Source organism: Prionailurus viverrinus, chromosome A2 (genome assembly GCF_022837055.1).
Source record: "Prionailurus viverrinus isolate Anna chromosome A2, UM_Priviv_1.0, whole genome shotgun sequence".
NCBI lineage: Eukaryota > Metazoa > Chordata > Mammalia > Carnivora > Felidae > Prionailurus > Prionailurus viverrinus.
The window spans coordinates 13,072,066-13,087,298 of NC_062562.1; the positions used below are offsets into that span (position 1 = coordinate 13,072,066).

Genomic DNA, 15,233 nt, shown 5'->3' on the forward strand with positions numbered 1-15,233 from the left:
CATCCAGCCTGGCCTGCTCCGTGGGGACCTGGAGAGCTGAGCACACCATCTACTGACCATACACAGCTACCAGGCCCTTGCAGGGCCCCAAGTGTCAGAAGCGGGAGCTGCAGGAAACAGAGGTATGTTCAGAGCTTTAATGGGTTTCATCAAGGGCAGGCCGACCGCTATACGGAGAGGGCGGCTGATGAAAAGGGTGGGGTTCCTGAACCGCCAGAGGCAGGCGCCCCCAGAGCCCACACATCACAGCACTCTCCAGCCACAGGATCCGCCATTCTCTTTTACGATAAAGGAGGAGTGGATAAAGGTATGGGGCCGCTTGGGCAGCTTCTCTGGAGACCCCGGGGTAGGAGCAGCTCCCCAGGCTGCAGCCCCGTCAAGTGCTTCTTGGACAGACCCAGAGTCCCGGGGGAGGGGGGCAGCGGCCCGATCCCCCACCCCCCTAGTGCAAACAGACTCCAGCACTGCTCTTGAGGGAGGGGCCTCTGCTCAGAATTTGTTAACTCCACCCTGGACGGCAGCACGGCCACTGAGGGAACGTGCACGGCCAAGTGAGGTCAGCGCGTGCCTCACGTCCTTGGGCCAGAAAGCTCTCCACAAGAACTTTTTGTTTTGCTCTCATCCCTTAAATCTCATTTGTCAAATTAATACGGGAAGGAGTGCTGTCAAAATCCTTAGGGCCAGACTTTGTTCCCAGAGGACCCAGCTGATGGGCTGACGCAGGGTAGAGGAGAGGCCTGACGCAGTGGGACATACGTGACTACGCTTTCAGAGGCCAGGAGACGAGTGCTGCCACCAGAACCGAAAGCAAGAACTCTCGCCGTCCCCAAAGTGGTACAACAAGCCACACTTTTGACCAAGTTTTTGGCTGAAGGACCCAGAAACTTACTAAGATGTATATGAACGTCCACATTTGCACGCTGAGGCGAGAGCAGGCAGGGGAAGCATTTCTGGATTCTGGCTGCTGCTCTCGGGCGGCTTTGTCCCCAGCAGCAGCTCACAGCCCAGGGCATGGGCTCCCTCGGCATGCACGGCCACATCCACCAGGATGCAGCGTTCACTGGTAGCATGGACACCTACTCCTCCTGCCTAGGGTTTCGCTCAGAGCCAACCCCACTGCCACGCCAGTGAAATCACATACTCCTTTGGGGGCCTTTGAAATCCTCCCACCTTTTCTTAAAAAACAAAAAACCCTTGGGGCGCCTGGGTGGCGCAGTCGGTTAAGCGTCCGACTTCAGCCAGGTCACGATCTCGCGGTCCGTGAGTTCGAGCCCCTCGTCGGGCTCTGGGCTGATGGCTCGGAGCCTGGAGCCTGTTTCCGATTCTGTGTCTCCCTCTCTCTCTGCCCCTCCCCCGTTCATGCTCTGTCTCTCTCTGTCCCAAAAATAAATAAACGTTGAAAAAAAAAAATTAAAAAAAAAAAAAAAAACCCAAAAGCCATTAAGGTCCTGTTTGCTGTAAGCCATTTTGTGCCTTTCTCGGGCCTAACGCCCTTCCTCTTGGCCTTGAATCCTGATGACTCTTGAACTTGTCTGGGTCTAGGTGCTGGGAAGACTAAAGCAAGAATGGAGCTTCCTAAAAGTAAACACTTTTCATGCTGCTGGTGTCTCAACTTCACCAAAACCGTTTCCAAGCAGATGATGAGCTGCCAGAGCCTTCTCGTCCAGCAGGAAATCAACACATTTCCTTCCCAGTTGTGACCTGACAGGCCCTTGCTGGCCCCAACCCAGCAGCAGACTATTTGCCATAGGGCACATCTCACAATCGGCACCTTGCCTCTGGCCGTGTCAGGCCTGGGGAAGAGCCAGCCAGGCGGGTGAGGGCAGGGGTGGCAGCTGAAGGAGGACAGACCCCAGCCTTACCATCGAGGAGCGTGTCTATCTCCCTGATGGGTAGGGATTCCCGAGGTCAGAACCTGAGAGAAGGGCTCGTGGATTCGGAATTCCTGGAGTTCTTGGGGCTCATATTCAAACTGGGGAATCAGCAGATGCCACAGTCCCCAACAGACTCGGCCAGTACAACAGGACCTTTTCTGACCTGACAGTGAGAGATGGCTCCCCTTGCTTGGGGCCGCACCTCTGTCAACCCACCATTCCCACTCCTGGCCAGGACAAGCCCTCAGTCCCTCCTGCTCCCCACCACAGCTGCCCAGCAGGCATGAGCCCCCCCCACAGGCGGAGTCGCAGGCCTCATCCTCACCCAGGTAGCGGCCTCCAGGCTTGATGACGATGGCACCACGGCTCCGTGTCTCCTCCTCAGCTTGTGCCATGCTCTGTCGTGCTTTCTGGTAGGAGTCATCGGTGGCACACACCGTGATTTTGTCCTGGATGCTGCCCAGGCAGTCCAGGTGAACATCCCCGTGGCTGCAAAACACGGGGCCAGAAGCTGAGGTGAACTCCTGGGATGACAGGGAGACACGGTCTGGGCGCCCGTGCTCCCCCGTTACCCCCCAGCTGGAAATGGGGCCAGCGCTAACTTGAGCAGCATCGTTTCCACACAGCGTATCTTAACCTGGAAAAGACAAGGGAACCCAGGCCCCTGGGCAGAGGTAGCAGGCCTGCACCTGTGCCCTGGACACACTGAATGCAGCAGCAAGGCTCGGGTATGGGAAGGGGGATCTGGAATGGCCTGGCTGGCTCAGTCAGTAGAGCACGCGGGTCTTGATCTTGAGGTCGTGAGTTCAAGTCCAACATTGGGTACAGAGATGACTTAAATAAATACCCCCCCTCAAAAAAAGAGAAGAAGAAGAAGGGGGCACTGCGCCCAGATGGGGCCTTACCTGGACACATATTGCTGGATGCAGTCAAAGCTGCCCTGGGGGCTGTCACGGCCAATGTTGGAGAGGTAGAAGGAGAAGGTCCGTGCCTCCGTGGGGCAGTCAGGCTGGGGGATGGAGATGTGCTGCATGGAGAGGGAGAAACATCACTGGGAGGTCCACATCACGGAGGGGACCGTGGGATGGGCCATCCACTGGACCCCAGACCGTCCCCCACAGCTTGACACAAGGAGGAAGTGCCAGTGCTTTCTAAGCATGGCACGTTGGTCTGAGGAGCACAGAGCACTTAGCACACGCCCGGAGCCAGGGAGCCCACCCTGATCTGGGCCATGAGCCAATTTCCCACCCAGCGAATGGGGCAGATCTGGCCTGGGACATGTGTGAAGGTGACGTGAGACAAGACGGGCAGCAGTAGCGACCAGTGCACACTGAGCAGCCGATATGCTCCAACCCTTGCTCCCCTGTGGGATACACACTCCACCTGGATGTCCATTCGCTGTCCTGCAGCCAAGACCAAGGCGGGTGCAGGCCCCGAGGGGCTCACAGACTGGCCGCACCCTCCCCCAACAAACCGTGACACGGTTACATGTGACAAAGGATGAATGTCTTGGTTAATAGAACCCTGACTTTGGACGGTGCCTCTGCAGAAGGGTGGGACAGCCTGACCGGCAGATAGACAGACAGCAAAGGTCCCGGCCAAGGTGCAGGGCTCGGTGCAGGTGGGATAGCATTGCGCCCACAGGCCGGGACCGCATTCCAGGCCAACCCTCACTGGGTTGAAGTCCTGGGGGCTGTGGAGGAAGCTGGTGGGAAGATCCATGCTCCGGTTGCTGGCCCATATTTGGGGCACAAGATGGGCCTCCAGAACCCCCTGTTACCAGTGGGGACTCCTCATAAAGTAATCCCTGGGTTTTGAGTGCAGGAGCTCAACACAGCTAGGCACACAAACAAGGGGGGGCAGAAGTGGTAAACGGAGGTTGAGGGGGTGGGCAGGCCCCATTCAGGCCTTATCCTTGGGCTGCTAAACCACCTCAGTATGCCCAGGCCCTATTTCTTCTCCACTGATGTGAGACCACCATGGCTCCCTCATCAGCACTGGACCAAACATGGCCCCAACTGAATTCCAGCCTTGCCCAGCTGTCATATGTAAATAAGGGCAGTTCAGCCTGAGACTGAGGACACGGTGGCTCAGGTCACAAGGAGGGCCGCTGCCCTCTTCACAGCCTCCCTCCCTTCACCGCTCCTCAAGGTGGTGTGTGGACCCATAAGGGAACCTGCACGTGCACCTGGCCTAGAGTTAGCCCCAAAATACTGAGTGACCTGCCCAGCCTGCAGTCAGTCCCTGCCCCAGACGTGCACAGTGAGAGCCGACGTGGCACAGACTGGCTCCCAGATAAGGCAGTTCAGCCCTGTCCTGCCTGTATGCGACATCTCCTTGTCTCACACTTGTGGCCATCTTGTGCTGCCGGCCCATCCCTTCTTGGATGTGACGTTTGTTCTCCATCACAGAAGCAGCCGGAACACGCCGCCCAGATCCTGAGGCTCAGGCTGCTGAGGGTCACTGCAGGAGACGCACCCAGAGCCAGATACGCACTGATGCCGTTGCCCAGAATGCAGCCGGAAGCTCATGCACCCCAAAGTCAGCAAGTCAACAGTAGCTTCCGGTGGAAGCTGACACCCCTGCCATCGGGTGGCTCTTCCTCCACCCGATCCTTGAACCTCTTCCTCATCTCATCCTGGCTCTGATGGAGACATAGCCTCCCCAGGCGCCACTTTCCATCTCAGTCTGCTCAGAGGACAGTGGCTGCCTCAAGGGCAATGGTCCTCACTGGGCTGTCACCCCTGAGAGGAGGGCAGGAGGTCAGGTCTCAGTCCCAAAGTGATTGTGCTTCTCTCTGGGTGGGAGCCGTGGGGACTCTTCGCCGTGACCCTTTTATGCCATCTAAACCTTTTCCACACAGGTGTGCGCGCCCACCTCCAAAATTCGTCCTGGACGTGGGGGTCCCGGCACAGAGCCCGGAGGTGGGTTTGTGTAGCCACTGGGGCTACAGGATGGTGGGAAACCTGGGGCTTAAAACTGATGCATGGGAGAACGTGATGCTGCTGGGGACAGGGGAGACACACACAGAGGTCTCCAGTATCCTTCAGGACAAAGGCGGGGACACCCGAGCAGGGGAAGGAGGAAGGCAGAGGGGAGGTTTGCTGGGAACCTGGTGTGGCCAGGTCTCTCGGCCCCATCCCCGCCCAGCACTACCACGGCCTGAGGACTCCTTTGGTTAACGGGCGGCTTTGCTGCTCCTCAGTGACGCTGGTTATCGGTTACCAGTCGGTGGGCACCAAGCAAGGAAATTCCCCATCTGGGCGTGAATAGACCAGGAATGCATGGCTTTCTCTGTGCCAGCGAAGAGCTTGGCACACGTACCAGGATGTGGCCCGACAGTCAGCCCTGCTCAGCTGCAGCATGTGCCTCCTGGACCCAGTCTCGGCTGCCCCACGGGGGCCACCATGTGGCCCTCAGCTGGCCTGGGCATGCAGGTCTGGGTGCCTCTAAGGTCAGCCCTGACTCCAGGTTACGGGGGCAGGGGGAGTCACTTTAAACCTAATCGAGTGTCTGTGTACACAGACCCAGAGCAGCAGACAGGCTTGTCCTTCCTGGGCAGCCCTGACTGGGCGGCCCTGAGTGCCTCTGAGACCTGTGAGGGGCACAGGTCCCTGCCAGAGCCCTTTCACCTCCTCCTTTTTATTTATTTATTTATTTTGAGAGAGAGAGAGAGAGAGAGAGAGAGAGAGAGAGAGAGATATTGAGAATGTGCACATGTAACCAGGGTAGGGGGAGAGAGAGAGGGAGAGAATCCCAAGCAGGCTCCGCACCGTCAGTGTGGACCCCGAGGCAGGGGTCAATCTCACGAACGGCGAGATCATGACCTGACCTGAAATCAAGAGTCGGACACTTAACTGACTGAGCCACTCAGGTGCCCCTCACCTCCTCCTCCTTTTGAAATCCATCCTAAGTGGGACCTGCCTCCCCTCCCCCCCTCCCCCCCCCCCCCCCCCGCCCCATCTGCAGGTGCAGGCGGGAGCTGTGAAAAGGCATATCAAGTCCTGGTGGCAAAAACTGGCGGGGGAAGGGCTCGATATTCCGTTCCGGTAAGAACAAGACAAACAGGTACGCACAGGAACCCGAACTCCAACTGACCAGGTTCTCTCTGGCCAGAGGAGGTTCCAGGCAACACTTGCTTTCTTAGTTATTTTCGCTTCCTAAAGAAGCCTCAGAATAAAACATGTTCTGGGTAAAGAGAACCACGGTTGTCCAGCTGAACTTGACTTCCAAGAGCAAAGCAGCCACTTCGGCCCAGGGGCACTCCCTCAACCCCAACACCAGGGTGCATTCTAAGCACCTCCCTGCATTCCAAGACCCGCTCTCAAGCCCTCACTCACCGAGGATGCTCAGAAGAGGGAGTGCACGCCCCTGCCCTCTGCTCAACCTTGGCACACAGATGGTTCCCGACTCTGCGACACCCCATTTTAGAAATTTTTTAGACTGTTTTCAAATTGTCCCTGTGACAACACGGCAACAAGCACCCTCGTGCCTCAATCATGTGCACATCCCGGACTGCTCCTTCAGAGTTGGCTCCTGGACACACAGACAGAAATTGGTCAAAGGCTTTCGACCAGTCCTGCCAAACTTCATTCTAGAAACTGCAGCTCAGGCAAATGCCGCAACGCTAAACTGCCCTGGATACCACCCTTACTTCTCTTTTTTCGTCAACTGAAGAGTTTTGGGGTGGGGCTGGCCAGGTGGAGGTTTCTTTTCCCCTCTGGAGGCTGACTTTTCACCAGCTGTCAGACGTTCACAACTCAGAAGTGAACCCCAGGGGCACCTGGGTGGCTAAGTCGGTTAAGCGTCCGACTCCTGATTTTGGCTCAGGTCATGATCTCAGTTTGTGAGTTCAAGCCCTACATCGGGCTCCGTGCTGGCGGAGCCTGCTTAGGATTCTCTCTCTCTCCCTCTCTCCCTCAAAATAAATATAATAAACTTAAAAGAAAAAAAAAAAAAAGCGAGCCCCAGACAGCAGAGGGACCCAGGTCAGCCAGCTCAGTGTCTGGGAGAGGGCAGGGAATGCAAACACAAACATGTACGTGGCAATGAAACGGAGATGAACACTTTGCTCTGGCGCATGACACCCTAGAGGCCAACACGCTACAAGTGAGAGACCTGGCAAATGCCATTAGTCACCCCAAGGAACTAGCCAACGCCAGGGCCCGGCCACACACCACAACCTCCTCGGGCAGGCCTGGCTCTCATGGTGCTTACAGGCATAGGCAGGGAGGCGACCGGGCCAGATCAGACTCCCACCACCTCGCCCCCAGGCAGCGCTCAACACTGAGGTCCTATGCTGGCTGTGCACACCAAGGGGGACATGCACTAGGGGCTGAGTGAGCTTGCTGTGGGCTGCAAGGACACTGGTTTTCTTAAGTCCTTATTACCCCCCCCCCCACACACAACCCCCAAGGCAGAGAGCCCATCACCTGGGTGAGGAGGCTGAGGGACAGTGAAAAGAACTGGCAAAGGCCCCTGAGCCAAGAGCCTACAGACCTTCAGTCTGTCAGCTTCATGCGCCTCTGGGAAAGACGGTCCTTGTCACGCTATGCAGAGCCTGGAACGTGGACTCAGCCCATGGACCACGAACACTGAATGGGCCTGCCCAGCCCCGCCCCTCTGGCCTCCCGTTCCTCCCACCCCTCTGGCCTCCCGTTCCTCCCACCCCTCTGGCCTCCCGTTCCTCTCTCTACCCAGCCTACCTCACTGGCCCCATCCCCACCCTCAGCTATACACAAGCAGCTCAGCGACCAGGAGAGGTGGGAGGGGAGAGCCCAGGCACCCTGCCTCCTCTGGCAGCATGGTGACTATGCAGATGCGGCCTGGCCAGGAAAGCGTCTGCTGTGTGTCCAGCACCAGGCCAGGCCCCTCACACCTGGCAGGGAGTAGGGGATGCATCCCATCACTGCCCAGGAAGAGAAGGATGACGTCCAGACACGGAGGGTAGACCTAGTGCGTGACCCTTCACAGCAAGCAGGGAAAGAACAGCACCCCTCCTCTCTACCCGGCACAGCCCTCCCCAGGCTCACAAAGGGAAGAGTGGAGAACTGTGGCCTGACTTGCCCAAAGCTGCGGCACAGGGCCTCTGTACCCTCAGAACCTTCTAGAAACTCTGTTACACATGAGAAAATCCAGAAGGAAGGAAAGTGGGCAAAGCATGATTCTGACTCTAAGGTGGCAGGACCCCTGACTCGAATGGATGTGGCTCTCAGGCTTTGCACAGAAATTTGGGTGACACAAAACATGGCCCAGGAGAACCTCATGGTGCTTCCGTGAGCGGCCGTGTGGTGTCCTGCTGACCAGAAAATCTGCTCACAGGATAAGCCATGGCTTTTAGTGGCCCTTTCCATGCACCTGCTGCCTCATCTTCCCGACTACAGAGGGTACAGCATGACTATTGGCCACCAGAGGGCATCATGGGGCCGGCCTGGCAGCAAGCCGAGGGAGCCCTGCCCCCCAACACTGACCTCTGCCCCTGGGGAAAAGTCCCAGGGACAATAAAGGGAAGGCTGCCACAAGACTGATGGGACCAAAGAGAGGTGCAGAAGTTCCAGAGGAGGAACTGGGGGAGCGAGGAGTCTGGGGCCTTTCTGACTTTAACTGGTCTTCGCAATAATGTCTGTTCAGTTCAGTTCACGTGTGCACCTGGCCAGGCCTCAGCCCCCGGGGGCATCATGAATGCTAATCTGGATGGGGGTATTCTGTAGATGTGGTGGCATCCACAAGCAGCTGACTTTAAGAAAGTGACCCTCAATGGTCTGAGTGGGCCTCACCCAAACAGCTGAAGGCCTTAAGGAAACTGAGGTTTCCCTGAGGAGAAAGAAGGTCGCCTATGGACCACAGTGCCCATTCCTGCCTTCCCCGTGGATGACTTTCAGCCTCACCAGCCCCACAACTATGTGAGCCAATGCCTTGCAATACATCTCCTTGTATCTTTGTATCTGTACACACAGACACGTGGATGTTCTAGAGGCTCTGTCTCTCTGGAGCACCCTGGCAGGTGCGCAGATCTTCTTAAGGAGGCAGCCGGCCAGCTGTCAGGTGGAAACTAACTGATTTAGACACTTGTGGCAACCCTTCAGATTAAAAAGAGAAAAAGAGAGAGACAGACAGACAGACAGACTTGCAATAAAGACCACAAGAAAAACCAGTGAATCAAGGTATGTTTGGTGGGTGAGGGATTTGTGGGGGGGGCGGGGGAGGGGGCGGGGGTAAGTCCTAAGCCTTGGGAGGCAAGGATTGTGGACAACTAATCCTTTCTTTTATTCTCCAATTTTTTTCTGTAAGGTGGTCATTTAGAATGAAATAAACACATTTCACAAAAAAATGGGAGTGCTGAGTTTCTATACCTACCTCCTGGGCCAGCAGCCCAGTACCAAAATCAGACACCCACGGTCCCAGGTCCAACAACAGAGACCAGCTTCCAGGGAGGCTACAGCTCCAGTCCCACTTGGCCTCTGGGACACCTCAGTTTTTTTGTTTTTTGTTTTTAAATTTTTTTTACATTTATTTATTTTTGAGAGACAGAGCACAAGTGGGGGAGGGGCAGAGAGAGAATGAGACACAGAATCCGAAGTAGGCTCCAGGCTCCGAGGTGTCAGCACAAGAGCCCGACGTGGGGCTTGAACTCACAAACCGTGAGATCGTGACCTGAGCTGAAGACGGACGCCCAACCGACTGAGCCACCCAGGCGCCCCTAGGACACCTCTGTTTTGAATCAGCACAGAGATCAGATCAGTACGGGGGGCCCAGGAGTCATTGGCTACAGGAAGGAAGGGGAGACTCTGAGGGGCCACTGGACAGAGAAGCTGCATTCGCCCCAGACAGCCTCTTGGTGTGGCCCTGGCTGTGGGACCAACCTGGCAGGCCTCAGCCTGGCACAGGCCCTGGCCTGACACAGAGCCGGATGGGGCCAAAATGCTGCCCCCAGCCTGCCTCTGTGCCCAGCAAGTCATGACAGGCAAGACAGCACACTGGTCACAATTCCAAATACGATTAAGACAAAAAAGACTCACCCCTTGACTTCCCTGAAATCGGATTGACGGTCTCAGTGAAACAGAATCCTGCAAAAAAGAAAAACAGGAAAGTGTCATTAAGATATCTGTAAATCCAGGGATTTACTTCCCAGTTGTAGAAAGAGTAATGTAAGGACAGTGCTTTCAGGAGAGGCAAGAGAAAACACACACACGCTGAAGATGCCAGGAAAGGTCACTGAAACAGAATTTTAAAGGATCGGCAGGAGTTCTCGGATGCTGTGGGGGCCAGGTATATGAGAAGTAAGAGTGGAGACACAGGCAACGGGCAGTCCCTCACTGTCCTCCCCAAACCAACGTCAGCCCAGGCTGTCCTGCCCCGGAGACAGCCCAGGGCTGTCCTGCCCTCTCAGAAGGGAACCACCATGGACAAGCACCACTGCCCAGAAGGCAGGCTGATGAGGTGATGTCCTCGCCCCCCACCCCCCACCCCCCACCACCACCAAACACCCTGCCAAGACAGGGCCCAATGCCTGCTCAGTTCCCACGTCACAGCTTCAGAGCAATTTGTCACCGAGCTTGGGACAGCGGAATTTCCAAATGTCACAAGAAAAAATATACTTAAAAACTCAAAATACTTGAAGCTTCAGCTATTCAGAGATCAGCCTTCTGTCAGAATTTCAGAAAGAACATGGGTCCAGATGGAGGGTCGCACCTCTCTTTCTCACCCATCTTGGGCCCCAAGCACCCACCTTCTGCATAGCAGATACCGCCCCACCGCGTGGTCCTAGTTTGTCACCACAACCCTCTCCCTCAGCCCCCAAACCCACCTGGCCACTGTGCCCACTGTCGTCCCCAGCCTTCTTCAGACGGCAGGCAGGGTCTGGGCTCTCCCACCTCCAGTCGAGCCCCACCTGCAGTGAGGCGAGGCCCTCCCACCTGGCCCCCACGCTCCCAGACACCAGGGGTCTGGAGTGGCTACCTGTCTGCTCCCCATCCAGCATGTCAGGCCACCGCAGGCCCTGGGGTGAAGGAGCTCTCCAGATTTGTGGAAAGAACCAGCCAACGGGGCCCCTACGTGGCTCAGTAGGTTAAGCGTCCAAATCTTGAGTTTGGCTCAAGGTCATGATCATGGTTCCTGAGACTGAGCTCCACACTGGGCTCTGGACTGACAGCATGGAGCCTGCTTGGGATTCTCTCCTTCTCTCTTTACTTCTCCCCGTCTACGCTCTCCCTCGCACGCTTTCTCTCTCACTCTCAAAAAATAAACATTTAAGAAACCCCACTAATAACACAAAATTAAAAAAAAAAAACAAACAACCAACGGGCATGCTGGCCTCTCGGTGCCCATGGACCCATTAGCCGCTGGGGTGAGGGCTGCGGCTGTGTCGCAGATATGGCTCAGCCAGCATGGACCACGCAAGCCACGCATGTACCCCTGCCCTTTTTGTTTACCAGGAGCCCCTTCTTTACCCAAAAATCTCAAGGATTCTGTCATCGGGAGCAATCTGTCACTGAGTGTGGTGCCGCAGAATTTCCAAACGTCCTGAGAGATCACACCGAGCACCAGCACTTACCTCCATGGGATCGAACACCCTAGAAGCTACCCTATACTTCCAAAGCACATCACCTCTCACTGCCAGGCCATCAGATACGGGACGTCCACCAGCCCCTTGTTCTGCTCCAGGACTAGAAACGAGCCCCTGCAGGCACAAGGCCCACTGTGCTTGGGAGAAAGGAGCCAGGCTTCCCCCAAAGCAGGCTCAGGACCAGCTGCCCCATCCTACAAACCACAACCTGACCCCCGCCTGGGCTGACGTTCAGAGAATGAGAAACACAGCCCCTGTGGGGTCCCCGGCCTGGCTGGGCTCTTGAAGACACGACACTTAGGCAGCCTTTGCTTGGAATTGGGTTAAAGAAAGAGACCAAAAAGAAAACCTGCAGGCGGCCAATGAGCATGTGAGAAGCTAAGACTCATCAGTGAGGCGCAGGCTTTGTAGGGAGATACCGTGCACCTATCAGAATGGCTAAAACAAAAAGGATGATACCCCAGACATTCATCTCTTGCCGGTGGGAGCATACAAAGCACAGCCACTGTGGAAAACGGTCTGGTAGTTTCTCAAAAGGTTAAACACAGTTACCACATGACCCCGAATTTCCACTCCAAGGCGCAGACCCAAGAGAAATGAAAACACAGATCTACACAAAATCTTATCTATAAATGTGCACAGAATTACTCTTAATATCCAAAAGGCAGCAACAATCCAAACATCCATCAGCTGGTGGACAGATTCCCGATGGACACAACATGGACAAACCCCAAAGCCACTGGCTAAGTGAGAGTACCTCAACATGTGACATCCTGCAGGTATGAATCTGCTCATATAAGTCTCCAGAAAAGGCAAAACTAAAGAGACAGAAAGTCGATCAGTGAGTGCCTGGGCTAGGGGCGGGAGCGGCAGTGGCTGCAGATGTCGGAGGCAACTTCTCAGGTAGTGTAGTCACTCTCATGGACTCCACACCTAAAACGGGTACGTTCTGTGTGCTGTCGACACACCTCCATGATAGCTGTGACCTGTCCTCAGGCTCACGGAGGGTCTCTCTCTGAAGACTCCTGGGCTTTGAGCAGCATCACCTGAACACAGAAGATTCCTGAACACCCAGGGGAGATACTCTGGTCTGGTAATCGTTTGCAGTGCAGGAGTGATATAAAGGAGATGGGAGTAAACGGCAGAAAACACAAGAGCACCACAGCAAAGGCGATGTTAAGACCGAGCAGTCCTACAGAGCTCTCTACTACCATCACTGGGTCATCAAAGACAGGAAAGCAGGCGTTCCTGGCAGAGGGAACAGCAGATGCAAAGCCCAGAGCAGAGGTGTGGGACGCCGCGGTGCACCCCCCGGTCTGTTAGTCCAGACCCCCCCCCACAGGAGTCAGCCAGGGACGAACTCTAGTACCGTGTGTGTCTTTATCAACACAGGGCAAGGTCTGTGTCCTCCAGGGGCTTGGGGGACAGGGGACATGACAACGGTGATGCTAGGAGTCTGGATATAGAGTAACAGTGGGGAGGAACTAGAAAGAGTGCACCTCCCTGGAAAGAATTCCACCAGGGCGGCCCCAGAAGTTCCTGGCTGACAACCAGCACCCACGCCAGCTGGTGTGGTGGGCCACCCTCCCTCTGGACCACATGCTCCCCGTGGGCCATTTAGTGAAGCATTTAACCGGCTTGGTTGCAGTCAAGCAAGTTATCCGGAAGACTCCTTTCTTGCAGTCACTCATTTCCCAAGGGCAGTGGCTTCACCCATTGGAGATGTTGGCAGAGAGGCCTAAAAACCCAGGCTTTCTTGACAATGCCAAGCGCATGCCCCCGTGTGACGAGGCTGTCACCACAGAACCAGACTCCTGGCTATACGGGCTCTCATGGTGTCTCCTCCCTCCAGCAGGAGCACCAGACCCTTCTTGTCAATAGCAGAGCAATGCACTCACGCTATCGCATACACACTTGGGTGACTCCCCACAGGCCCTGTCTAGAGCCACTAACAAAAAGAGGCTCCGGGGCAAGACCCATCAGAGTTCCGCCCGCCCCGTGCAGGCAGGGGAAAGGGGCCCCACCTGGTAAGACATTAGAACAAAGGGAGAAGCAGCACCTCAGCGCCCTCACATTCACTAGATGACAAAGTGTATTCTTTTTTTTTTTTTTTTTTAATTTTTTTTTTTTTAATGTTTATTTATTTCTGAGACAGAGAGAGACAGCACATGAGTGTGGGAGGAGCAGAGAGAGAGGGAGACACAGAATCGGAAACAGGCTCCAGGCTCCGAGCCATCAGCCCAGAGCCCGACGCGGGGCTCGAACTCATGGACCGCGAGATCGTGACCTGGCTGAAGTCGGACGCTTAACCGACTGCGCCACCCAGGCGCCCCGACAAAGTGTATTCTAACGGCACTCAGGCCACGCCATCCAACACTGGACAGCCAGTCACAGCCACAGCCACAGCCACACTTAGGGCCTGGTAGGGCCCACCCTTGGTAATCTGGGTTAATAAGGCTCCCTGAGCCACTGCGGCTCTTACCCATCAGCTCCTCCACCCCAGGGCAAACCACCTTGACTGTTTTTGGTTTTGTTTTTGTTTTTTATTTATTTTGAGAGGAGGAGAGAGCCCGCATGCATGCAGGGGAGGGACAGAGAAAGGGAAAGAGAGAATCCCAAGCAGGCTCCACGCTGTCAGCGCAGAGTCCGACATGGGGGGGCTCGATCTCATGAACCATGAGATCATGACCAGAGCTGAAATCAAGAGTTGGACATTTAACCGACTGAGCCACCCAGGTGCTCCTACCTTGACCTTTTGTGCAGACTTTCCACACGGGGAACCTGCTGGCCACTGTGCACCCCACCCCTCCGCCTTAAGATTTCCAGGAAGAAACCTAGGTGCCAGCCGGGCCACCTCTCCATGGGCTGCAGGAATTCGGTTTTGGAGTGTCCTCTATACTGGCATGTGACCATCCCACCTGCCACAAACTCCCAGCTCAGAGACCCAGCAACATTTTAATGAAGCACAACAAAATGAAAATTGTTGCAAGAAGGTTTTAATTTTACGGAATTTTGTAAAGGGTTCTGAACTGCACTGAAACCTCGTGTGTGTCTCCAACATCCACGAAAGTGGCCTTTGGCACACACTATTTTGCCCGGGGAGGGGGGGTGACACTTGCAATGGAAATCTGTTTTTAGATCAAAGTATGGGTTTTATTCTTCTAAAAGGAAGTTCTCAACTACTTACTGTAAAGCAAATACACTTAATTTGAATGACTCAAAGCACATCTAGCCTGTCACCTCCAAGAACCTACTAGAATGAAGCTGGCTGCATCATTCAGCAGTTCTTAACCCTCCCTCTGAGTCAGGTTCAGGGTGGGGCAGGTAGGCTGAGGGGAACCCCAAATGCTGTGCACCCCTGTGGAAACCCCAACCACCGGGTCAAGTCACATTGACAGAAGTGGCTTTCAGCATGTGGGGCATCGCCCCAGCTTCCTCCCTCTGCCGTCTAACAAAGAGGTGCAACCATCTGGGCTTCTTCCCACTCCAACCAGCAAGCTGCAGCAGACACCAACGTGGACCCCCACTTGGAGGTCACTGGGTGTCTGCTGGGTACACTGGGGACACAAGACCCAGCAAAGGCCTGCTGCGCCTGACCCCCGTGGGTGGCCAACGGCCAGTGGTAGCAGGAGCAGCCACAGCTTTGTTCGCACCAGCAGTGCCGCATGCCGCGCACAACAGAAAGGCCTGCTGGTCTGAAGCTGGCTGTTCCCAAGGGCTCCCAGGGAAACACGGGCCGGGCAGCCTTAAGGCCCTAGGCTAGCAACTTCCAAATTCCTACAGGCAACAACACA

General features: G+C 55.5%; 1 protein-coding gene across 1 annotated transcript in view; it reads right to left on the reverse strand.

Moving 5' to 3' along the window:
- ELL (elongation factor for RNA polymerase II) overlaps positions 1–15,233 on the reverse strand; it is a 78,072-nt gene that overhangs the window by 20,610 nt on the left and 42,229 nt on the right. Inside the window, exons 2-4 of the mRNA XM_047849946.1 lie at positions 9,893–9,940; positions 2,780–2,901; positions 2,200–2,363 (exon numbers count right to left, since the gene is read on the reverse strand). Of these exons, the coding sequence (XP_047705902.1) occupies positions 2,200–2,363; positions 2,780–2,901; positions 9,893–9,940 (334 nt within the window). The remainder of the gene's footprint in view (positions 1–2,199; positions 2,364–2,779; positions 2,902–9,892; positions 9,941–15,233) is intronic.